The sequence below is a fragment of the Pseudophryne corroboree genome (assembly GCF_028390025.1).
Source record: "Pseudophryne corroboree isolate aPseCor3 chromosome 11 unlocalized genomic scaffold, aPseCor3.hap2 SUPER_11_unloc_6, whole genome shotgun sequence".
In the NCBI taxonomy this organism is placed as follows: domain Eukaryota; kingdom Metazoa; phylum Chordata; class Amphibia; order Anura; family Myobatrachidae; genus Pseudophryne; species Pseudophryne corroboree.
In genome coordinates this window covers 270,425-296,774 of record NW_026967482.1, presented here as the reverse complement: position 1 = coordinate 296,774, position 26,350 = coordinate 270,425, and the positions used below count along the sequence as shown (strand labels likewise).

General features: G+C 49.9%; 1 protein-coding gene across 2 annotated transcripts in view; it reads left to right on the top strand.

The window, feature by feature from the left end:
• ZNF507 (zinc finger protein 507) overlaps positions 1-26,350 on the top strand; it is a 67,240-nt gene that overhangs the window by 17,945 nt on the left and 22,945 nt on the right. For both annotated transcript variants that reach the window (XM_063948702.1, XM_063948701.1), the window contains exon 2: positions 14,896-16,871. In XM_063948702.1, coding sequence (XP_063804772.1) covers positions 14,896-16,871 — 1,976 coding nt within the window. The remainder of the gene's footprint in view (positions 1-14,895; positions 16,872-26,350) is intronic.

Sequence of the window (26,350 nt, the reverse complement as noted above, 5' to 3'; positions counted from 1 at the left end):
TTTCTGAAGTCATTCTGCGTCGAAGCCACTTTTCATAGAGCGTTGGGAAAGCTAAACAGACGAGAGCATTGGAGAAAGTGAGGCACAGGGGTCTGTCCCAGCTAGAGGGAAGAATACAAAAGCGGCTTTTCCATGCAGTGAGGGGAGAGTTTCCCTTTTATGGAAGTAACACTGCAGCGTAGGTGAGAAAGTCCTGACCTCCAGCCAACCTCACATCAGTCAGCGGTTACTTCTGTGGGGTTATTACAGGAACAGAAAGGGGAACTGCGCCGCTCCTCACTTCTTAATGGACAACTATTGCAGTCTGTGGTTACTCTCGCGGATTGTTACCGCCTTGCCGTCAAATTCACCTACAGAGTACAGATCATTTTACCCTTGAGATGTTTTATTTCGTCTTTCTGATTGGCCCCTCCAGTAGCGCTGCAGTTTCACTAAATGCGTTGCACAGGTGTGTTCCCATGAGGATTTACCTTTCTCTAACGTCCTAGTGGATGCTGGGGACTCCGAAAGGACCATGGGGAATAGCGGCTCCGCAGGAGACTGGGCACAAAGTAAAAGCTTTAGGACTAGCTGGTGTGCACTGGCTCCTCCCCCTATGACCCTCCTCCAAGCCTCAGTTAAGATTTTGTGCCCGAACGAGAAGGGTGCAATCTAGGTGGCTCTCCTGAGCTGCTTAGAGTAAAAGTTTAAATAGGTTTTTTATTTTCAGTGAGACCTGCTGGCAACAGGCTCACTGCATCGAGGGACTTAGGGGAGAGAAACGAACTCACCTGCGTGCAGAGTGGATTGGGTTTCTTAGGCTACTGGACATTAGCTCCAGAGGGACGATCACAGGCCCAGCCATGGATGGGTCCCGGAGCCGCGCCGCCGGCCCCCTTACAGATGCTGAAGCAAGAAGAGGTCCATAAATCGGCGGCAGAAGACTTTCCTGTCTTCATAAGGTAGCGCACAGCACTGCAGCTGTGCGCCATTGCTCTCAGCACACTTCACACTCCGGTCACTGAGGGTGCAGGACGCTGGGGGGGGGGGGGCGCGTCCTGGGAAGCAATGAATTTACCTTAGTTGGCGAAAAATATATCACATATAGCTCCTGGGCTATATGGATGTATTTAACCCCTGCCAGTTTTCCAGTAAAAAGCGGGAGAAGAGCCCGCCGTGAAGGGGGCGGGGCCTATCTCCTCAGCACACAGCGCCATTTTTCCCACACAGCTCCGCTGGTAGGAAGGCTCCCAGAATCTCCCCTGCATCCTGCAACTACAGAAACAGGGTAAAAAAGAGAGGGGGGCACTTATTTGGCAAAATAACAGATATAAGCAGCTATAAGGGATAGACACTTATTGTAAGGTTGTCCCTATACATATATAGCGCTCTGGTGTGTGCTGGCAAACTCTCCCTCTGTCTCCCCAAAGGGCTAAGTGGGTCCTGTCCTCTATCAGAGCATTCCCTGTGTGTGTGCTGGGTGTCGGTACGTGTGTGTCGACATGTATGAGGAGGAAAATGATGTGGAGGCGGAGCAGAGTGTCTGTAACAGTGATGTCACCCCCTAGGGGTCGACACCTGAATGGATGTACTGTTGAAAATTACGTGACAGTGTCAGCTCTATATAAAAAAACAGTGGTTGACATGAGACAGCCGGCTACTCAGCTTGTGCCTGTCCAGACGTCTCATAGGCCGTCAGGCAGATGGCAGATACAGACGCCGACACGGATACTGACTCCTGTGTCGACGGTGAAGAGACAACCGTGATTTCCAGTAGGGCCACACGTTACATGATTGAGACAATGGAAAATGTTTTATACATTTCTGATAATACGAGTACCACCAAAAAAGGGGTATTATGTTCGGTGAGGGAAAAACTATCTGTAGTTTTCCTGAATCTGAGAAATAAAATGTGTGATGATGCGTGGGTTTCCCCCCGATAACAATTAATAATTTCTTAAAAAGTATTGGCTGCATACCCTTTCCCGCCAGAGGTTAGGATGCATTGGGAAACACCCCCTAGGGGGGATAAGGCGCTCACACGCTTGTAAGAACAAGGGCTCTACCCTCTCATGAGATGGCCGCCCTTAAGGATCCTGCTGATAGAAAGCAGGAGGGTATCCAAAAAAAAAAAAAAAAAGGTATTTACACACATACTGGTGTTATACTGCGACCAGCTATCGCCTCAGCCTGGAGGTGCAGTGCTGGGTTGGCATGGTCGGATTCCCTGACTGGAAATATTGATATCCTAGATAAGGATAGTATATTATTGCCTATAGAGCATTTAAAAGATGCATTTCTATATATGCATGATGCACAGCGGAATAATTGCCGACTGGCATCAAGTATAAGTGCGTTGTCCAATTCTACCAGTAAAATGGTCAGGTGATGCGGATTCCAAACGTCATTTGGAAGGGGACATTTGGGGTCGGTCTTTTAGACCTGGTGGCCACGGCAACAGCTGGGAAATCCACGTTTGTACCCCAGGTCGCCTCTCAAAATAAGACGCCGTATTATCAGGCGCAGTCCTTTGTTGGCAAGCGGACAAAAGGTTCCTCTTTTCTGCTCGTGACAGAGGGAGAGGAAAAAGGCTGCAGAGATCAGCCAGTTCCCAGGAACAGAAACCCTTTCCAGCCTCTGCCAAGCCCTCAGTATGACGCTAGGGCTTTACAAGCTCAGGCACGGTGGGGGCCCGTTCTCAATGAATTTCAGTGCGCAGTGGGCTCACTCGCAAGTAGACCCCTGGATCCTTCAGGTAATATCTCAGGGGTACATATTGGAATTCGAGACGTCTCCCCCTCGCCGTTTCCAAAAGTTGACTTTACCGACGTCTCCCTCTGACAGGGAGGCAGTTTTGGAAGCCATTCACAAGCTGTATTCCCAGCAGGTGATAATCAAGGTACCCCTCCTGCAACAGGGAACGGGGTATTATTCCACACTATTGTGGTACCGAAGCCAGACGGCTCGGTGAGACCGATTCTAAAATCTAAAATCTTTGAACACTTACATACAGAGGTTCAAATTCAAGATTGAGTCACTCAGAGCAGTGATTGCGAACCTGGAAGAAGGGGACTACATGATGTCTCGGGACATCAAGGATGCTTACCTTCATGTCAAAATTTACCCTTCTCACCAAGGGTACCTCAGGTTTATGGTACAGAACTGTCACTATCAGTTCAGACGCTGCCGTAGGGATGGTCCACGGCACCCCGGGTCTTTACCAAGGTAATGGCCGAAATGATGATGTTCCTTCGAAGGAAGGGAATTTTAGTTATCCCTTACTTGGACGATTCCCTGATAAGGGTAAGATCCAGGGAACAGTTGGAGGTCGGTGTAGCACTATCTCAGATAGTGTTGCGGCAGCACGATTGGATTCTCAATATTCCAAAATCGCAGCTGGTTCCGTCGACGTGTCTTCTGTTCCTAGGGATGATCCTGGACACAGTCCAGAAAAAGGTGTTTCTCCCGGAGGAGAAAGCCAGGGAGTTATCCGAGCTAGTCAGGAACCTCCTCAAACCGAGCCAAGTCTCAGTGCATCAATGCACAAGGGTTCTGGGTAAAATGGGGGCTTCCTACGAAGCAATCCCATTCGGCAGATTCCACGCAAGAACTTTCCAGTGGGACCTGCTGGACAAATGGTCCGGGTCGCATCTTCAGATGCATCAGCGGATAACCCTGTCACCAAGGACAAGGGTGTCCCTCCTGTGGTGGTTGCAGAGTGCTCATCTTCTAGAGGGCCGCAGATTCGGCATACAGGACTGGGTCCTGGTAACCACGGATGCCAGCCTGCGAGGCTGGGGAGCAGTCACACAGGGAAGGAATATCCAGGACTTATGGTCAAGCCTGGAGACATCACTTCACATAAATATCCTGAAGCTAAGGGACATTTACAATGCTCTAAGCTTAGCAAGACCTTTGCTTCAAGGATAGCCGGTGTTGATCCAGTCGGACAACATCACGGCAGTCACCCACGTAAACAGACAGGGTGGCACAAGAAGCAGAAGGGCAATGACAGAAGCTGCAAGGATTCTTCGCTGGGCGGAAAATCATGGGATAGCACTGTCAGCAGTATTCATTCCGGGAGTGGACAACTGGGAAGTAGACTTCCCCAGCACGACCTCCACCCGGGGAGAGTGGGGACTTCACCCAGAAGTCTTCCACAGGATTATAAACCGTTGGGAAAAACTCGACAGGTATTGCGCCAGGTCCAGGGACCCTCAGGCAATAGCTGTAGACGCTCTGGTAACACCGTGGGTGTACCAGTCAGGGTATGTGTTTCCTCCTCTGCCTCTCATACCCAAGGTACTGAGATTGATAAGATGGTGAGGAGTAAGCACTATATTCGTGGCTCCGGATTGGCCAAAAAGGACTTGGTAACCGGAACTTCAAGAGATGCTCACGGAGGATCCGTGGCCTCTACCTCTAAGAAGGGACCTGCTCCAGCAAGGACCCTGTCTGTTCCAAGACTAACCGCGGCTGCGTTTGACGGCATGGCGGTTGAACGCCGGATCCTGAAGGAAAAAGGGCATTCCGGATGAAGTCATCCCTATCCTGATCAAAGCCAGGAAGGATGTAACCGCAAAAACATTATCACCGCAATTGGCGAAAATATGTTGCGTGGTGCGAGGCCAGTAAGGCCCGACGGTGGAAATTCGACTGCGTCGATTCCTACATTTCCTGCAAACAGGAGTGTCTATGGGCCTGAAATTGGGGTCCATTAAGGTTCAAATTTCGGCCCTGTCAATTTTCTTCCAAAAAGAACAAGCTTCAGTCCCTGAAGTTCAGACGTTTGTAAAAGGGGTACTGCATATACAGCCTCCTTTTGTGCCTCCAGTGGCACTTGGGATCTCAATGTAGTTTTTTTTTTTTTTTGGATTCCAAAAGTCACATTGGTTTGAACCACTTAAATCTGTGGAGTTAAAATATCTCACATGGAAAGTGGTCATGCTGTTGGCCCTGGCCTGGGCCAGGCGCGTGTCACAGAATTGGCGGCTTTATCCTGTAAAAGCCCTTATCTGATTTTCCATTCGGACAGGGCGGAATTGAGGACTCGTCCTCAATTTCTCCCTAAGGTGTTTTCGGCATTTCACTTAAACCAACCTATTGTGGTGCCTGCGGCTACTAGGGACTTGGAGGATTCCAAGTTGCTGGACGTAGTCAGGGCCCTGAAAATATATGTTTCCAGGACGGCTGGAGTCAGAAAATCTGACTCGCTGTTTATCCTGTATGCACCCAACAAGCTGGGTGCTCCTGCTTCTAAGCAGACGATTGCTCGTTGGATTTGTAGTACAATTCAGCTTGCACATTCTGTGGCAGGCCTGCCACAGCCAAAATCTGTAAAAGCCCATTCCACACGGAAAGTGGGCTCATCTTGGGCGGCTGCCCGAGGGGTCTCGGCTTTACAACTTTGCCGAGCAGCTACTTGGTCAGGGGCAAACACGTTTGCTAAATTCTACAAATTTGATACCCTGGTTGAGGAGGACCAGGAGTTCTCTCATTCGGTGCTGCAGAGTCATCCGCACTCTCCCGCCCGTTTGGGAGCTTTGGTATAATCCCCATGGTCCTTTCGGAGTCCCCAGCATTCACTAGGACGTTAGAGAAAATAAGAATTTACTTACCGATAATTCTATTTCTCATAGTCCGTAGTGGATGCTGGGCGCCCATCCCAAGTGCGGATTGTCTGCATTACTTGTACATAGTTATTGTTACAAAAATCGGGTTATTGTTGTTGTGAGCCATCTTTTCAGAGGCTCCTTCTGTTATCATGCTGTTAACTGGGTTCAGATCACAAGTTGTATGGTGTGATTGGTGTGGCTGGTATGAGTCTTACCCGGGATTCAAAATCCTTCCTTATTGTGTACGCTCGTCCGGGCACAGTATCCTAACTGAGGCTTGGAGGAGGGTCATAGGGGGAGGAGCCAGTGCACACCAGCTAGTCCTAAAGCTTTTACTTTGTGCCCAGTCTCCTGCGGAGCCGCTATTCCCCATGGTCCTTTCGGAGTCCCCAGCATCCACTACGGACTATGAGAAATAGAATTATCGGTAAGTAAATTCTTATTTTTCATATGTCTTATCCTTATTACATATTATGGGGGGTATTCAGCTAGCCCCGATCATTTTTCTTGCTAAAAAAAGGTTTTTGTTTTTTTTTCCTCAGAAGGAAAAGGTCTAGTTTTTGTGCGATAACACACGGGGGCTGGGATAAGTATGCGGACCCATGTGTTATCGCCGGCTGTGAGGGCTACTTATCGGGGATTATACTTAGGGTACCTGAAGCATAATCCCTGAAAAGTGCCGGGTATCAGGGCTAATTAAATACCCAGCTAATTCAGGGGTATATACAGCCATATATTGCATTACACAAGATTTGGATTTGAATGTTTCCTCCTCCATTTATTATTATTATTTAGGTAATCCTTCTGTCACCCCTGCAGCAGTAATCGGTGTACTTTGTACCTGGCACCAGAAATAGATATGTTTGGAGACATTTCCAGGCTAACTAGGAAAATGTGATATAAATAATCATTTGGTAGCGTATCAGAGATTTTTTTATTTACAGATGCTTCCTCCTACATCTAGCCTCAATACGCCAATACGCCATGAGCGCAAGATGCCCGCTGTGAGGGGCCACCAGGTCTCACATCTTTTTTTGCCAGAATTTGTCTTAGCGCGATGCGATTAGGATGCGCCAGGAGATGGTGCGGAGTAGTTTATATATTGTGTGTGACTGTATACCGCGCAGAACAGAACTTGGACATTGGGAAAAAGCCGCTGCTGCTACATTGTAGCACTTTGTGTACAGATTCAGATACTCAGTCGCACACAATATACAAGTGTCATCAAATTAATCAGCACATTCTCTAGTGCGTCCTAGTCACATGATGTTGCGACTACAACGCATTTTCAGTGAAAAAGAAGTCTCCCAGAAGTTCTCACGCAAGCTGGCGCGCCAAGAGGGACTGTTTGGTGTGACTGCAGGAAGGCTGTATGGGGGCACATCTGTAAGTGTAATATTCAGGGCAGCAGATAAACCCATCAACAGGGCCGGACTGCCCACCTGGCACTTCCGGAAAATGCCAGGCGGGCCGATCCTCTCACACAGAGAACCAGATAGGCTGTGCGCACCCTCCGGCTCTCTGGTCTGGCCCCTCCCCTCCTGTCTCCATAGAAATGGAGGCGTGCCGCGAGTCCACGCCCCCGTCTTTAATGCCCATGCGCCCCTGGCATGTGCGTGCTTTTGACGCGCACATGCCAGGGCCGATTTTGGTCCCCAGCCCGTCCCTGCCCATTACCTACTCCCGTATTTAGTTTTCCTCAGTAGAGATCCTTCACGTTTATGGGGGAATTCAGTTGTTTTTTTGGGCTCCCTGCCCATGGATCAGTTCAGTTGTTGCTCTGATTGGGCACAAATAGCGCGGGCACCTCTGTGATCGCACCCTTCTTATGGCGCCCAATAGTTCGCTTTACGTATCTAAACGGATTCAGTATGATTTCCCGACGAACGAAAATCCCGACATTAAGCGCAGAGTGTCTTTGCTCGCCACACTATTATATTCCCCCTCGGGTGCTGCTGTGGACCACCACCACCCTAGTGCGAATACCGGGCGGCAGGCGAGATTTGTGTCTGCTGTCCGGCGTCGGTACATACAATGACCTGCGACAGACGGTAATGATGGACTTGTCACATGAGCTTACAATCTAAGAGGTCTGGATTTCCTCTAGGGACAGGTGCTGTCACCGTGTTCTGTTCTTGTGATGTGTTGAACACATGGCCATATCCTGTCACCTGGTGCCTGACACACTCAGCGACCTGCAGCAACACGCGCCCTTTCCCTTCTCCTTTCCCTTTACCCCAGCGTGACTTCGTCAATCATTAGAGGAGTGAAATGTTATTGCACCGGGTGACTGCACTAATGCCGAAGCAAATAGCCGGTGATTTATGTGTGTGTATTGCTGGCGCTGTGCTTCCTGTGTACACGGCTCCTTTGTGCTGGCTCTCACCTGATCGCACAAAGCTGTGCACACTGTCGTATAACGTTACAATCCCGTCTCTGTACGCAGTGTCACCCACTGTCGCCACTGCACAATAACCCGTTACTAGATTGTTTTATGCAGAAAATCATTGAATACACGCAGAGCAAGGCAATCTAAGTAAATCACTGATGGTAAGCACAGTTACGTGCCTTTACCTTTATGGTAACCAGACTTTGGAGATGCTCGGCTAATCTCTGCCTTGCCAGTCCACACACTATAGTCTTTGGCTCGCAGATCCTCCTGACGCTAAGGGTTAAAGGTTTTGTAACTGGCCACACCTATTGGTGCCGCCGATCCAGTCACCGGCACCACCGACTCTGCATCTTCAGATATCCCACCTAAATATTCAGGCCTCTGTCCTTGTGGTCTTTCGTTTCCTTCCAGCAAATCCAGCCACATGGAGTTGGGAGCCAGATGCAGTCAGGTCCATTGTGATGGTCAGTCTAAAGGGACGCCTGGGACTGTTTGACTTCTGGTCCTCTGATCCCGGGAGCCCTTTGTAAATAGCATTATCCAGCGGTGCTGGTTATTTTATTTATTTAATAACCGTTATTATAGCACCAGGATATTGTATTGTGCTTTAAATGTTGGCGCTGGGCTTTGTAATGCTACTAAGCCTGTTCTCCATGTTTTCAGAGTGTCCACCAGTGATCTCTGCAGTGGGGTACACCGGTATTCCACAGGGAATAACATTGGGCTGTAGAGTTAGATCTTGATCAGGCTAAAGCTTTGACTGTTCCCAGGATGCAGGATGCATAGCGCCGCCTCCTATATAACCCCGCCTCCAGGCAGTGGAGCTCCGTTTGTAAGTTGGTACCTGCAGTGCAGGTCACTGACGAAGGGGGGGGGGGGGGTCTGCACAGGGACCCTACTATATCCACCAGGGCAGGGAGCACAGGTCGGATTTACTAAAATCAGTTTGTTATAGGCTCCACAGTACCCGGGGGTGAGGACCAGCAGAGGGGATAAGACGCTGACCTGTAGCCCCTCCCCCAGTTCCGGCACCATCTACAGCAGATGTTCCCGCCCTGGAGCTGCATCTCTCTCCCTCACTCCCTGACTGTGATTTTGGCGCCATCTTCACTACTAGCTGCGCTGATTCTGGGACTGCTGGGCAATGTCTCCTCTGTAAAGCCGCATGTCTCATTAGCGCTGTGCATTTACAGGACACTAAGTATTCTACATGTCTGCTGACAGTGTTAGTTAAGAAAGAGTGCATTACTACAGGGATATTTACTACAAGTACCCTGTGATATACATCCAGTCTATACTGTGCATTGTTATATCTATACTCATACATATCTATATGTAGTTATACTAGTCCAGTGCAGTCTTATTGTTTTATGTAATAACGTCTGCATTGTACATGTGACTGAGTGCCTGTAGCTGTATCACTATCACTATATTCTGTACCCTGAGGGGTCTAGGGCGTCAGGGTCCCAGATATAGATTATCTATGAGAGAGAGAGAGAGAGAGTGTCACACAGAATATACGATTTGGTATTTGCAGGTATTGTGTTTGTCTGGCTATATTGTACCGTTACGCCCTAGGGCTACATTCCTTATAATGTCTGCCACACCGGGTGGGAAATCCACGGACGCTTCTGCATCCTGCAGTACTGGCGCCACGGATTTACCTGAGGGAGAAGTTTTAGCTTCTGGCTCAGGCGCTGATTGCCATACACCCAGTCAACCTGCAGCACCTGTGGCCAATCAGGACCCACCTTGGGCAGCGTTCTCAAGTATGCTAACTACACTTGTGACACATCTTACACCCCCTGTAGGACCTCCTGTGCCATTGCAGCCACATATTGTGCCTGTAGTTAATACTCTGTCTACCCAATTACAACAATTAAATCAATCTGTGGTTAGACAAAAGTCCACCCCACGTCCCTGTGGGGCCAAGGTGTCATCTAAGCGGGCCATTTCTTTCTCACAATCCACTAATATTTCGGATGATTCTTCCGATGAGGATGGGGAATATACTGATCCGTCAGACACTGATACAGTAGATGAGGAATCTACAACACAGGTTGATGTTCCTGACCTAGTGGAGGCCATTAAGCTAATTCTTCAAATAGATGATGATATTGAGCCTCCTACTGCGTCTAAGAAACCTGATAAGATCAGACGTCAGAAGGTTGCTAAAGTAGTCTTGCCACATTCTGACCATTTAATTGACATATGTCAGGAATCCTGGTCATGTCCAGGAAAGAAATTCTCCATGTCTAAAAAGATGCTAGCTCATTATCCTATCCCTGTGGAGTTGAGTAACAAGTGGGAAAATCCACTGCTGGTGGACTCTCGTGTCGCCCGTCTTGTTGTGTCGTCTACTCTGCCGGTCACCACTGTCACCTCGCTGAAGGAACCGACGGATAAGCGTGTGGAGGGTTGCCTGAAGTCTGTCTACACACTTACCGGTGCTGTACATAGACCCACTATAGCAGCCTCCTGGAATTGAAGCATGGGTTCAGGCATTAGAGGATGAGCTCCCTCAGGATTTTTCTGACACTGCCAGACAATACCTGTCCTATATTACCACTGCCTCCCACTATATTCAGGAGGTGGCTTCTGATGCCGGTGTTATGGCAGCCAAGGCATCTACTACGTCTATCCTGGCTCTTCGAATTCTGTGGTTGAGGTCCTGGAAGGTGGACCTGGACTCCAAAAAGACCTTGGAGGTGCTCCATTTTAAGAATGTGACTGACTTGGCTACTGCTAAGACTGCGTTTCTCCCAAGTACTAATCCTTCTGCTCCAAAGGCTAAGAGTACCACCTTTCGTTCCTTTTGACCTCCAGGGAAGGCAAAGGGTCAGGCGTATCAGCAACAGGCGCATGCTTCCAAAACCACTAAGCCTAAATCTAAACAATCCTAGGCCTCCCGTCAGCCGGGTACGGGTCGTTAGGTCGACAGTCACTAGGTCGACCACTGAATGTCTACATGGGCATTAGGTCGACGGGTGAAAATATCGACATGAGGTTATTTTCAAAAACTTTTTTGGCGTAGTTTTCTTCGTAAAGTTACAGGGAACCCCAATTAGTGCACAGTGTCCCCTCAAATGACGAGCGATCGGGCAAGGTACCTCGCTCTGCTACCGCTTTGCGCGGCACAGGTTACCGTTCCAGTCGTTGTCCACGTGGATTGTCAAGTATGGAAAAATTAAAAAAATGAAAGAAAAAAAAAGTGAAAGACTCATGTCGACCTGGTACATGTCGACCTAATGACCATGTCGATCTAATGCATGTCGACCTTCAGTGGTCAACTTAATGACTGTCGACCTAACGACCGTATCCCCGTCAACCTGCTTCCAAACAAGACAAGCCTGCTGCATGCTGCAGTTCGCCCAGGCCTAGTTACAGACCACTTCGGACGCCTGGGTGCGGGAAGTTGTCTCTCACGGGTACGCAATCTTTTTCAAGAGATGTCCCCCTCGCCAGTTTTGCTCAACGGTTATCCCTGCGGATCCGTTAAAAGCGCAAGCTCTACACTTGGTTGTACAATCCCTCCTGGATACGGGAGTGGTAGTGCCGGTACCTCTGTCTCAGAGAGGCAGGGGATACTATTCAGCCCTGTTTCTAGTTCCGAAGCCAAATGGGTCCTTCCGGCCTATACTCAACCTCAAATCATTGAACAAATTTATGAAAGTGTCCAAATTCCATATGGAAACTCTGCGCTCTATAGTGCTGGCCATGGAACCCAAAGACTATATGGTATCCCTGGACATACAGGATACTTAGCTGCATGTTCCTATTGCCATGTCGCATCAGCAGTATCTGCGGTTTGCTGTTGGCAACCTACATTATCAACTCCAGGCCCTGCCATTTGGATTGACCACGGCCCCTCGGATTTTCACCAAAGTAATGGCCGTGATGACGGCTCATCTCCGTCGTCAGGGAATCAGGATCCTGCCCTATCTGGATGACTTGCTGATCCTGGCGAACTCCCAAGAGGTTCTCCTCAGTCATCTGGAACTAACTGTCCAATTCCTACTAGCCCACGGGTGGCTTATCAACTGGAAAAGGTCCTCGCTGGTCCCTGCTGGGAGCATGGTGCACCTGGGGGCACTACTGGACACACATAGCCAGTGATTGTTTCTGTCTCCAGAGAAAGTCCTGAAATTTCAGGACAGGATCAGATATTTCCTCTCTCGCCCAAGGGTGTCGATACACTAGGCGATGCAAGTACTAGGCCTCGTGTTGGCTTTCGACATGGTAGAGTACAAATCATCAAGGTGGCACTCGAAGACGCATGGCAATGCTGGAAGTATCAAAAATCCTACATTGGGCGGAACGACATCTGCCAGCAATATCGGCAGTGTTCATCCCCGGAGTCCTCAACTGGGTAGTGGATTTCCTCGGTCGTCTGTACATTCACGCCGGAGAGTGGAGTCTTCATCCGGAAGTCCTAGTGGGCAAGTTGGGCCTACCAGATGTAGACCTGATGGTGTCTCGACACAATCACAAGGTTCCGGTCTTCGGATCAAGGACAAGGAATCCTCAAGCAGCGTTCGTGGACGCACTGGCAATTCCATGAAACTTTCGGCTGCCCTACGTGTTCCCTCCAGTGTCACTCCTGCCCAGGGTTCTACGGAAGTTCAAGCAAGAAGGAGGAATACTACTTCTAATTGCTCCAGCGTGACCCAGACGGCATTGGTTCTCAGACCTGCAGGGTCTATCGATAGAGCGTCCTCTTCTACTTCCTCAACGCCCAGACCTCCTCGTCAGGGCCCTTGTTTCTATCTGGACCTGGCCAGACTGGCTTTGATGGCGTGGCTCTTGAAGCGTCACTCCTGAGGGCCAAGTGATTCTCCGAGGTGGTTATTCAAACTATGTTAAAGGCCCGCATTCCGGCTTCTGCACAGATTTATTACAGGGTCTGGAACTCTGCACATGGTGTGCTGCTAAGAATTATGATGCCTATTCGTTCAGTACTTCTAGGCTTTTGGCTTTTCTGCAAGAAGGCCTAGTTTTAGGCCTTCGTCTGGCCTCCCTCAAGGTTCATATATCTGCCTTGTCGGTGTGGTTTCAGATAGAAATGACGTCTATTCCTGACATTCACACTTTCACTCAGGGCGTTTTACGGATTCAACCTCCCTATGTCCCTCCGGTGGCTCCATGGGATTTGTGTGTTGTCTTAAATGCCCTACAAGAGTCTCCATTTGAACCTCTTTAGTCTGTGGGTCTTAAATGTCTTACACTTAAGATCGTGTTTTTACTGGCTGTTGCCTCTGCTAGAAGAGTGTCGGACTTAGGCGCCTTGTCCTGTCGTCCACCCTTTCTTATTTTTCACCGTGACTGGGCAGTTCTTTGAACTCGCCCTGGTTATGTACCTAAGGTGGTATCATCTTTGCACCTTAACCAAGAGATTGTGGTTCCGGCCTTTATCTCTTCTGGTTTATCCTCCAAAGAGCGGTCTTTGGATGTGGTACGGGCTCTCCATATTTACGTAGAGAGGACTGCCTCCCTTAGGAGATCTGATTCTCTTTGTTCTTTTTGGTTTTCATAAACGTGGCTGGCCTGTGAATAAGCAAACCTTGGCCAGATGGATTAGAATGGTGATTGCACATGCTTATGTACAGGCTGGACCCCAGCTTCTGCTGCTATCAAGGCCCATTCTACTCGGTCTGTTGGACCTTTTTGGGCGGCTCGCCGTGGCACGTCCGCTGTACAATTGTACAAGGCGGCTACGTGGTCCTCAGTGAACACGTTCATCAGGTTCTATGCCTTTGATACTTCCGCCTCCCAGGATGCTTCCTTTAGACGCCGGGTTCTTGTGCCCGCTACAGTGTGTCCTCTCCCATGAGGAACTGCTTTAGGACATCCCTGATGTTATTCCCTGTGGAACCCAGTGTACGCCGCTGCAGAAAAGGAGATTTATGGTAAGAACTTACCATCGTTAAATCTCTTACTGCGAGGTACACTGTATTCCACAGGGTGCCCACCCTGACGCACTTAGCTTCTTTGGGTTTATATGGCATTAGCCGCTGATACCTTCTCCTGTCGTGAGAATGTGGTTCTATGTAACTAAAATCTGCCGTCTCTCTCTTACCTGCTCCTGCATTGGACTGGTTAACGAAACTGAGCTCCAGTGTCCGGAGGCGGGGATATAGAGGAGGCCATGCAATGCATTCTGGGAACAGTCAAAGCTTTAGCCTGTTGGTGCTTTGGATCAAGATCCAACTCTACACCCCGATGTTATTCCCTGTGGAATACCAGTGTACCTCGCTGAAAGAGATTTAACTATGGTAAGTCTTACCATAAATCTCCTTTTCTCCTAGTTATTGAGCTTATTGTGGTCACCATTATCATTTTCTGTCTGAGGATAGCTTGATAAAAGAAAACGTTAGTCTAGTTCTATGTAAATGTTGAGCGGGGGGTTTTACAGTTCTGTAATGAGAAGGAATCTAGTCTATTAGCCAATTTATTTATCAGTATTTACTGTAGTGCCGACGTATTCCATTCTCTTTACAACTGGGAACTAAACACAAGACTGGGTAAATAACCGACTGACAAAGAGGTAAGAGGGTCCTGCTCTCGAGCTTATAATCCATAGGTGGGCTCATCCACTGTCTCCGCTCAGTCAGACTGGCAGCTAGAAATCTGGTCGCCAGTGGCTGCTTTATTACTGGTGGGTGACATTGGGGTACAGTTGTTATTCCGCTGCCTTGAGTGACCTTTGTTCCCCCACCTATTGGATTGTAAGATACTTTGTGCAAGGTCATAGGTACCTCATGGTTCATATCGTTAGATAGAACTTATTTGCGTCACATTCCCCTCCATTTTGTCAGCGTTCTATAAATAAAGGAGGATAGTGCTAGAGTTGTATTTTATTTTGATTCAGTCATTCACCTTTTTTTAAATCTGTTCTCTTCCCTGACTTAGGTGTGATGGAAAACGAGAAAAGCGCTGGGGTACAAACGCCAAAAGTAGAAGCATGTGCAGATCGCTTGGTTCCTGAGGCTAAACTCCTGCTGATGCGCACAGCGGAGACCAAACAACAATGCAACGACCCTCTGATTAACGTGATCCAGAAACTCTCAGCGATGGTGAACAGAGAAGAATCCAGCAGAAGTACGGACAGGATAAAACGTCCATACCCGGAGGATGCTCCATGTGATCTGCCATCATCACTGGCAGCCGGGCTGGGGAACCTCTGCCCCAAGAAGATCAAGGAAGAAGATTCTGCCATCCACAGCCCAACAGGCAGCTCTCCACCCAGCAATAGGAAAGTGATGTTCTACCAGTGCAGTCTCTGCAAGTTCATCTCGCCTTCCTTTGAGGTCCTCACCATTCACGTGAAAAATCACGGGCAGCATAACGAAATCATCCTCATGTGCTCAGATTGCCACTTGACTTTTAAAAACCACAGCGAGCTGGAAGCTCATATTAAAACGCACTGCGAGAACGAAGTCAGCGCTCCTTCACAGCTGAAAGATCAGCCCCAGGAAGACAAGCCGCTCTCCCCATGTCCGAACTTTCCCGAGCCAGTGCGGAAAAAATGGTACGCCTATGAGTCGTATGGCCTGTACAGGTGCCTCATCTGCAGATACACCTGTGGCCAACAGCGAATGTTAAAGACCCATGCCTGGAAACACGCCGGAGAGGTCGACTGTACGTACCCTATATTTGAAGAAGAGAACGAGTCTGCAGGTTTACCAGATTCTACTGTGGCTCATACGCCACAGGGGAGCGAATCGGTGCTGTCCGAAAACCTTGACCTTAAGCAACACGGGTACATATCTGCAGGTGTGCCAGTTCAGGAGCGCTGCTCTGTGCCAATTGATGCGCAGGTGAAAAGGACTGAAATCCTTGACCCATCGACTGCCCTGGCTCCCTCGACGGAAGTCATAGTTGTCGAGGATGCTCTATCGGAAACCGATCAAGATAACTTGCTTAGAGAGAGTCTCCTGTCCTCCGCCCAGAAAATAATTCACTGTAGCCAAAACACAAAGGGCCACGTGAACGTGATTGTGGAACGTTTGCCTGGTGCTGAAGAGCCTGGTGCACAGAAACCCTTCCTGATAACCACTGAAGTGGGCGTGAAAAAGATGGTCCCGCACGACTCCCAGCCTGCAGGATTGGTGGAAGCTTTTCATGCAGACAGAAGTGACGTAGGGAGTGAAGAGATTATAATAGGATGGAGTAACACTGGGAAGAACAGCGCCGACTTTCAGGGATCCAATGAGAATTCTCCTCCGGTGCGGAGGAGGACTAACTCTGAGTGCTTGAGGCTGCACTCATTGGCTGCTGAGGCGCTAGTCACCATGCCTATCCGAGTGGTAGAATGCCCCAAGACTAGTCTGCGGCTCATCCACGATACTAAATCTATAGATCCAGACACTGGGCAGCGAGATAGTGACGCAACCTACGTGACATGCCCCAAGGTCGAGTCTTCGAAGGTTCCAGAGTCTTGTAATGCCCTTATCAAGACGGAAGTGCAGGAGAAAAGCCAACTTACAGAGACCCCTATAAAAATGGGCATAAGCATGTCTTTGCTGAAGGTGATTGAGAAGCTGAGAGAGCGCACAGATCAGAACGCTACGGACGACGACATTCTGAAAGAGTTACAGGACAACGCCCAGAGCGAGTCCACCATGGAGCTCGGCCCAGGCAGTAACCTTGTGGAATATCTGCCCGATGTGGAACGCCCTTACAGGTGCCGCCTGTGCCATTACACCAGTGACAATAAGGGTTACATAAAGCAGCACCTGCGGGTTCATCGCCAGAGGCAGCCTTACCAGTGTCCTATCTGTGAGCACATAGCGGAGAGTAGCGGCCACTTGGAGAACCATATGATAAACCATTGCAAGACCATGAAGTACCAATGTAAACATTGCAGCGAGTCCTTCTATTACAAGGTATAAGTCTCTGTCCCCCGTGTGCTGGGAAAAGTCCTCATTTACATTGTGTTCACCAAAATGTCGTCATGTTCTGAATGTCGGCAGTCTGAATGTTTACATGTTCGTTTTGTTGCCACCGTACCATGTTTTCATTTTTAAACCTGACCCTGAATATAAACCGAACAATGTCCCGTCAACGCTATTGTGTTGACATGTAAAATGCGGACGAAATGAAAGTGTTGACATTTTTGTGGACGTGGTGTTGAAATGGGATCCGGTCTAAAGATCGACAGTGTCTAGGTCGACAATGTTTAGGTCGACCACTATAGGTCGGCAGTCACTAGGTCGACATGGATGGAAGGTCGACAGGGTTTCTAGGTCGACATGTGCTAGGTCGACAGGTCTAAAGGTCGACATGAGGATTTTTTTTTTTTTTTTTTGGTGTAGTTTTCTTCGTAGAGTGACCGGGATCCCAAATTAGTGCACCGCGTCCCCTCGCATGGCTCGCTTCGCTCGCCATGCTTCGGGCATGGTGCCTTCGCTTGGCACACTTTACCGTTCCAATCGTAGTCCACGTGGATGGTTAAGTATGAAAAAATTCAAAAAAAGAAAAAAAAAAGTGAAAAACTCATGTCGACCTTTAGACCTGTCGACCTAGCACATGTCGACCTAGTGACTGTCGACCTATAGTGGTCGACCTAAACATTGTCGACCTAGACACTGTCGATTTGATGAACCACACCCATTGAAATATGTTCCCTGACCTGTGCTTTTATTTATATTTTTGACCTACCTGAAGCCAAATGTATTCTTCTTTCCCCCAGTTATTTTCTATGCCTTGCATGTGTATAGGGCGAGGTCTTTCTATTCAGGATCAGTAACTATACCGACAGCGTCATCCCATCCGCCAGAATTCCGGCAGTTGGGCGAGCACATGGAGGCCACCTGCGGTTCTATTCTCCCTCTGTGGGTGTCGTGGGCACTCAGAGGGAGAATCACCTACCTCGCTGGTATTCCGGCGGCGGCATTGTACCTCTGTCGGGATTTCGGCGTCTGTATTACTACCACCAGGATCCCGACGGGTGGTTTTTTGAAACGCATACCTTCTTTTCCATAGGTTCTCAGGCTCTGTCCTCCGGACCACAAACAGTGCATGTGTTCCAGGTCTCATCACAGGACTCACAAATGAAATAATTAGCTCCACTTGTGGATATTATCACGTGTCAGTGAGTAATGAGTACTCCCGTGCACCTGTGGATATTATCACGTGTCAGTGAGTAATGAGTACTCCCGTGCACCTGTGGATATTATCACGTGTCAGTGAGTAATGAGTACTCCCGTGCACCTGTGGATATTATCACGTGTCAGTGAGTAATGAGTACTCCCGTGCACCTGTGGATATTATCACGTGTCAGTGAGTAATGAGTACTCCCGTGCACCTGTGGATATTATCACGTGTCAGTGAGTAATGAGTACTCCCGTGCACCTGTGGATATTATCACGTGTCAGTGAGTAATGAGTACTCCCGTGCACCTGTGGATATTATCACGTGTCAGTGAGTAATGAGTACTCCCGTGCACCTGTGGATATTATCACGTGTCAGTGAGTAATGAGTACTCCCGTGCACCTGTGGATATTATCACGTGTCAGTGAGTAATGAGTACTCCCGTGCACCTGTGGATATTATCACGTGTCAGTGAGTAATGAGTACTCCCGTGCACCTGTGGATATTATCACGTGTCCATGAGTAATGAGTACTCCCGTGCACCTGTGGATATTATCACGTGTCAGTGAGTAATGAGTACTCCCGTGCACCTGTGGATATTATCACGTGTCAGTGAGTAATGAGTACTCCCGTGCACCTGCTAGGACAGAGGGCCCTATTCAGACCTGATCGCGGTGCTGCAGCGGTCTGCGATCAGATAGTCTCCGCCCAGGGAGAGTGTAGAACCTGCCCTGTGCAAGTGTGCGAATGTATGTGTACGCCGTGCGAAAATTCCACCAGACAGCGGTCAGCTGCAAATCCGTTCACACCTCACTCACCATGGAATGATTTTCCAGTCTGTACGTAGCCCAGGACCTACTCCTACAGTGCCATACACACAGGCTGATTGGGAAATCCTGTGTTTCTCTTACGTCCTAGAGGATGCTGGGGACTCCGTAAGGACCATGGGGTATAGACGGGCTCCACAGGAGACATGGGCACTCTAAAGACTTCAGTATGGGTGTGCACTGGCTCCTCCCTCTATGCCCCTCCTCCAGACCTCAGTTAGATCCTGTGCCCAGAGGAGACTGGGTGCATTACAGGGAGCTCTCCTGAGTTTCTCTGTAAAAGACTTTTGTTAGGTTTTTTATTTTCAGGGAGCACTGCTGGCAACAGACTCCCTGCATCATGGGACTGAGGAGAGAGAAGCAGCCCTACTCTCTGAAGCTAGGTCCTGCTTCTTAGGCTACTGGACACCATTAGCTCCAGAGGGAGTCGGAACGCAGGTCTCCCCCCGCCGTTCGTCACAGAGCCGGAAGATAGAAGCCGGGTGAGTACTAAGAAGAAAAGAAGACTTCAGAGGCGGCAGAAGACTTCAGATCTTCACTGAGGTAGCCATTGCTCCCACACAGACACACACAGCGGGCACTGTAAGGGTGCAGGGCGCCCTGGGCAGCAATAAAAACCTCTAGGGACACTGGCATGTACAGTAGATACTGCAGAGGCAGTATATTAATAAAACCCCGCCAGTATAAATAATTTGAGCGGGACCGAAGCCCGCCGGTGAGGGGGCGGAGCTTGGTCCTCCAGCACTAACCAGCGCCATTTTCTCCACAGCACACTGCTGAGAAGCTGCTCCCCGGACTCACCCCTGCTGAACAAGGTTACAGAGGGCAAAAAAGAGGGGGGGGGGGCACATTTTATTGGCGCAGTGAGTGTATTTATATAAAAAGCGCTGAATACTAACTGGGATTTTATTCCAGTGTCCGGTGGTGCTGGGGTGTGTGCTGGCATACTCTCTCTCTGTCTCTCCAAAGGGCCTTGTGGGGGACTGTCTCCATATAGATATATATCCCTGAGTGTGTGGGAGTGTCGGTACGTCTGTGTAGGCATGTCTGAAGCGGAAGGCTCATCTAAGGAGGAGGTGGAGCAGATGATTGTGGTGTCTCCGTCGGCAACGCCGACACCTGATTGGTTAGATATGTGGAATGTTTTAAATGCAAATGTGGCTTTATTACATAAGAGATTGGACAAAGCAGAGTCCATGGATAAAACAGGGAGTCAATCAATGATTTGACTGTGTCACAGGGCCCTTCAGGGTCTCAGAAACGTCCCCTGTCCCAAGTAGCAGACACTGATACCGACACGGATTCTGACTCCAGTGTCGACTACGATGAAGCGAGGTTACACCCATGGGTGGCCAAAAGTATTCATTATATGATTATTGCAATAAAAGATGTTTTGCATATCACAGAGGACCCCTCTGTCCCTGACACGAGGGTACACATGTTTAAGGAAAAGAAACCTGAGGTAACCTTTCCCCCATCTCATGAGCTGAACGCGTTATTTGAAAAAGCTTGGGAAACTCCAGACAAAAAACTGCACATTCCCAAGAGAATTATTATGGCGTATCTTTTCCCTGCACAGGACAGGATACGGTGGGAATCCTCGCCCAGGGTGGACAAGGCTTTAACGCGCTTGTCCAAGAAGGTGGCGCTACCGTCTCCAGACACGGCGGCCCTCAAGGATCCTGCTGATCGCAGACAGGAAACTACCTTAAAATCAATTTATTCACATACGGGTGCTTTACTCAGACTGGCAATAGCATCGGCTTGGGTTTGTAGTGCTGTAGCAGCTTGGACAGATACCTTGTTAGCTGATATTGATACCCTAGATAGGGATACCATTTTATTGACCTTAGGTCACATTAAAGACGCAGTCTTATATATGAGAGACGCTCAGAGAGACGTTGGGCTACTAGATTCAAGAGCGAACGCCATGGCGATTTCTGCTAGGCAAGCCCTATGGACCCGCCAATGGACGGGTGATGCCGACTCAAAGAGGCATATGGAAGTTTTGCCTTACAAGGGTGAGGTGTTATTTGGGGATGGTCTCGCGGACCTGGTTTCCACAGCTACCGCGGGTTAATCTACTTTTTTGCCTTATGTTCCCCCACAGCAAAAGAAAACACCACAATATCAGATGCAGTCCTTTCGGTCGCATAAATCCAGAAGAGGTCGGGGCTCTTCCTTTATCGCCAGAGGTAAGGGTAAAGGGAAAAGAATGCCTGCCACGGCTAGTTCCCAGGAGCAGAAGTCCTCCCCGGCTTCTACTAAATCCACCGCATGACGCTGGGGCTCCACTGAGGGAGTCTGCGCCGGTGGGGGCACGTCTTCGACTCTTCAGTCACGTCTGGGTTCAGTCAGACGTGGATCCTTGGGCGATGGAAACTGTATCCCAGGGCTAAAAGCTGGAATTCGAAGAGGTGCCTCCGCGCCGATTTTTCAAATCGGCTTTACCAACTTCTCCCCCAGAAAGGGAGATAGTTTTAGCTGCAATTCAAAAGCAGTGTCAACAGCAAGTGATTGTCAAGGTTCCCCTAGTTCAACAGGGGAAGGGGTAATATTCAACCCTGTTTGTGGTTCCGAAACCGGATGGCTCGGTCAGACCCATTCTAAATCTAAAATCCCTAAACCTGTACTTGCAAAAGTTCAAATTCAAGATGGAATCGCTCTGGGCAGTTATCTCCAGCCTGGAAGGGAGGATTTTATGGTGTCACTGGACATAAAGGATGCATACCTTCATGTCCCCATATATCCCCCTTATCAGGCATACCTGAGATTCGCTGTACAGGACTGTCATTACCAGTTTCAGACGTTGCCGTTTGGGCTTTCCACGGCCCCGAGGATTTTCACCAAGGTAATGGCGGAAATGATGGTGCTCCTGCGCAGGCAGGGAGTCACAATTATCCCGTACTTGGACGATCTCCTGATAAAAGCGAGATCGAGAGATCAGTTGCGGATAAGCGTGTCGCTCTCCCTGAGAGTGCTCCAGCAACATGGCTGGATTCTAAACCTACCAAAGTCACAGTTGGTTCCAACGACTCGGCTGTCGTTCTTAGGCATGATTCTGGACACGGAACAAAAGAGGGTTTTTCTCCCAAGGAAAAAAGCCCAGGAACTCTAGAACATGGTCGGAGACCTGTTAAAACCGAACAGAGTGTCAGTTCATCAATGCACTCGAGTAATGGGAAAAATGATGGCGACCTACGAGGCCATCCCCTTCGGCAGGTTTCATGCGAGGACATTTCAGTGGGACCTCCTAGACAAGTGGTCCGGGTCCCATCTTCAAATTCATCAGAAAATAAGCCTGTCCCCCAGGGCCAGGGTGTCTCTCCTGTGGTGGCTGCAGAGTGCTCACCTTCTAGAGGGTCGCAGGTTCGGCATTCAAGACTGGGCTCTGGTGACCACGGACGCGAGCCTCCGAGGATGGGGAGCAGTCACTCAAGGAAGACATTTTCAGGGACTATGGTCAAGCCAGGAGGCTTGTCTACACATCAACATTCTAGAATTAAGGGCCATATACAACGGCCTACGTCAAGCGGAGAATCTTCTTCGCGACCTACCGGTTCTGATTCAATCTGACAACGTCACAGCAGTGGCTCATGTAAACCGCCAAGGCGGGACAAGGAGCAGAGTGGCAATGGCGGAAGCCACCAGGATTCTTCGCTGGGCAGAAAATCACATAAGCGCTCTGTCAGCAGTCTTCATTCCGGGAGTGGACAACTGGGAAGCAGACTTCCTCAGCAGACACGATCTCCATCCAGGTGAGTGGGGACTTCATCAAGAAGTTTTTGCAGAGATCACAAGTCTTTGGGGACTTCCTCAAATAGACATGATGGCGTCACACCTCAACAAGAAGCTTCGGAGGTATTGTGCCAGGTCAAGGGACCCTCAGGCAGTAGCGGTAGACGCCCTGGTGACACCATGGGTGTTTCAGTCGTCTATGTGTTCCCTCCTCTTCCTCTCATCTCAAAAATATTGAGAATCATAAGACGAAAAAGAGTACAGACAATACTCATTGTTCCAGATTGGCCTCGAAGGGCCTGGTATTCCAATCTTCAGGAGATGCTCACAGAAGATCCATGGCCTCTTCCTCTCAGGGAGGACCTGTTGCAGCAGGGGCCCTGCGTATTCCAAGACTTACCGCGGTTACGTTTGACGGCATGGCGGTTGAACACCGAATCCTAGCTGGGAAAGGTATTCCGGAGAAAGTCATCCCTACTCTGATAAAGGCTAGGAAGGAGGTGACGGCGAAACACTATCACCGTATCTGGAGGAAGTATGTATCTTGGTGTGAAGCCAAGAATGCTCCTACGGAAGATTTCCACTTGGGCTGTTTTCTCCACTTTATACAGACTGGAGTAGATATGGGCCTGAAATTAGGCTCCATTAAGGTGCAGATTTCGGCCCTATCTATATTCTTTCAGAAGGAATTGGCTTCTCTCCCAGAAGTCCAGACTTTTGTAAAGGGAGTGCTGCACATCCAGCCTCCTTTTGTGCCCCCAGTGGCACCATGGGACTTTAACGTGGTGTTACGGTTCCTAAAATCTCACTGGTTTGAGCCTCTTCAAACAGTGGAATTAAAATTTCTCACTTGGAAGGTGGTCATGTTGTTGGCCTTGGCATCTGCAAGGCGGGTGTCCGAATTGGCGGCTTTGTCTCACAAAAGCCCCTATCTGATTTTCCATGTGGATAGAGCAGAGTTGAGGACACGTCCTCAATTTTTGCCTAAGGTGGTTTCATCGTTTCATATGAACCAACCTATTGTGGTGCCGGTGGCTACGAGTGACTTGGAGGATTCCAAGTCCCTTGATGTAGTCAGGGCCTTAAAAATTTACGTAGCCAGAACGGCTCGGGTTAGGAAAACAGAGGCACTGTTTGTCCTGTATGCAGCCAACAAAGTTGACGCTCCTGCTTCTAAGCAGATTATTGCTAGCTGGATCTGTAACACGATTCAGCAGGCTCATTCTACGGCTGGATTGCCGTTACCAAATTCGGTAAAGGCCCATTCCACTAGGAAGGTGGGCTCTTCTTGGGCGGCTGCCCGAGGCGTCACGGCTTTACAGCTTTGCCGAGCTGCTACTTGGTCGGGTTCAAACACCTTTGCAAAATTCTATAAGTTTGATACCATGGCTGATGAGGACCTCATGTTTGCTCAATCGGTGCTGCAGAGTCATCCGCACTCTCCCGTCCCGCCCGGTTTGGAGCTTTGGTATAATCCCCATGGTCCTTACGGAGTCCCCAGCATCCTCTAGGACGTAAGAGAAAATAAGATTTTAAACCTACCGGTAAATCTTTTTCTCCTAGTCCGTAGAGGATGCTAGGCGCCCGTCCCAGTGCGGACATATTTCTGCAAGGCTTGTATATAGTTGTTGCTTACATAAGGGTTATGTTACAGTTGAGATCAGTCTTTGGTTGATACTGTTTTGTTCATACTGTTAACTGGTTGCGTATATTCCATGTTATACGGTATGTATGGTGTGGGCTGGTATGAATCTTGCCCTTAGATTAACAAAAATCCTTTCCTCGTACTGTACGTCTCCTCTGGGCACAGTTTCTCTAACTGAGGTCTGGAGGAGGGGCATGGAGGGAGGAGCCAGTGCACACCCATTCTAAAGTCTTTAGAGTGCCCATGTCTCTGCGGAGCCCGTCTATACCCCATGGTCCTTACGGAGTCCCCAGCATCCTCTACGGACTAGGAGAAAAAGATTTACCGGTAGGTTTAAAATCTTATTTTTTCCTGACACGCCCTGAAAACGGCCAGTTACCACCCACAGACGTCCTCTTCCTGTTAATCACCTTGCAGACACCTTGCGATCAAAATTTCGAAAAGAGTCGGGGAGAGTGAGGACCGGATAGGGAGGTAGAGGGTGAAGAGTCGGGGGGAGTGAGGACCGGATAGGGAGGTAGAGGGTGAAGAGTCGGGGAGAGTGAGGACCGGATAGGGAGGTAGAGGGTGAAGAGTCGGGGGAAGTGAGGACCGGATAGGGAGGTAGAGGGTGAAGAGTAGGGGGGAGTGAGGACCGGATATGGAGGTGGAGGGTGAAGAGTAGGGGGGAGTGAGGACCGGATAGGGATGTAGAGGGTGAAGAGTAGGGGGGAGTGAGGACCGGATAGGGAGGTGGAGGGTGAAGAGTAGGGGGGAGTGAGGACCGGATAGGGAGGTAGAGGGTGAAGAGTAGGGGGGAGTGAGGACCGGATAGGGAGGTAGAGGGTGAAGAGTCGGGGAGAGTGAGGACTGGATAGGGAGGTAGAGGGTGAAGAGTCTGGGGGAGTGAGGACCGGATAGGGAGGTAGAGGGTGAAGAGTCGGGGGGAGTGAGGACCGGATAGGGAGGTGTAGGGGGGAGTGAGGACCGGATAGGGAGGTAGAGGGTGAAGAGTCGGGGGGAGTGAGGACCGGATAGGGAGGTAGAGGGTGAAGAGTAGGGGGGGAGTGAGGACCGGATAGGGAGGTGGAGGGTGAAGAGTAGGGGGGAGTGAGGACCGGATAGGGAGGTGCAGGGTGAAGAGTAGGGGGGAGTGAGGACCGGATAGGGAGGTGGAGGGTGAAGAGTAGGGGGGAGTGAGGACCGGATAGGGAGGTGGAGGGTGAAGAGTAGGGGGGAGTGAGGACCGGATAGGGAGGTGGAGGGTGAAGAGTAGGGGGGAGTGAGGACCGGATAGGGAGGTGGAGGGTGAAGAGTAGGGGGGAATGAGGACCGGATAGGGAGGTAGAGGGTGAAGAGTAGGGGGGAGTGAGGACCGGATAGGGAGGTGGAGGGTGAAGAGTAGGGGGGAGTGAGGACCGGATAGGGAGGTGGAGGGTGAAGAGTCGGGGGGAGTGAGGACCGGATAGGGAGGTGGAGGGTGAAGAGTAGGGGGGAGTGAGGACCGGATAGGGAGGTGGAGGGTGAAGAGTAGGGGGGAGTGAGGACCGGATAGGGAGGTGGAGGGTGAAGAGTCGGGGGGAGTGAGGACCGGATAGGGAGGTAGAGGGTGAAGAGTCGGGGGGAGTGAGGACCGGATAGGGAGGTGGAGGGTGAAGAGTAGGGGGGAGTGAGGACCGGATAGGGAGGTAGAGGGTGAAGAGTCGGGGGGAGTGAGGACCGGATAGGGAGGTGGAGGGTGAAGAGTCGGGGGGAGTGAGGACCGGATAGGGAGGTGGAGGGTGAAGAGTAGGGGGGAGTGAGGACCGGATAGGGAGGTGGAGGGTGAAGAGTAGGGGGGAGTGAGGACCGGATAGGGAGGTGGAGGGTGAAGAGTAGGGGGGAGTGAGGACCGGATAGGGAGGTGGAGGGTGAAGAGTAGGGGGGAGTGAGGACCGGATAGGGAGGTGGAGGGTGAAGAGTAGGGGGGAGTGAGGACCGGATAGGGAGGTGGAGGGTGAAGAGTAGGGGGGAGTGAGGACCGGATAGGGAGGTGGAGGGTGAAGAGTCGGGGGGAGTGAGGACCGGATAGGGAGGTGGAGGG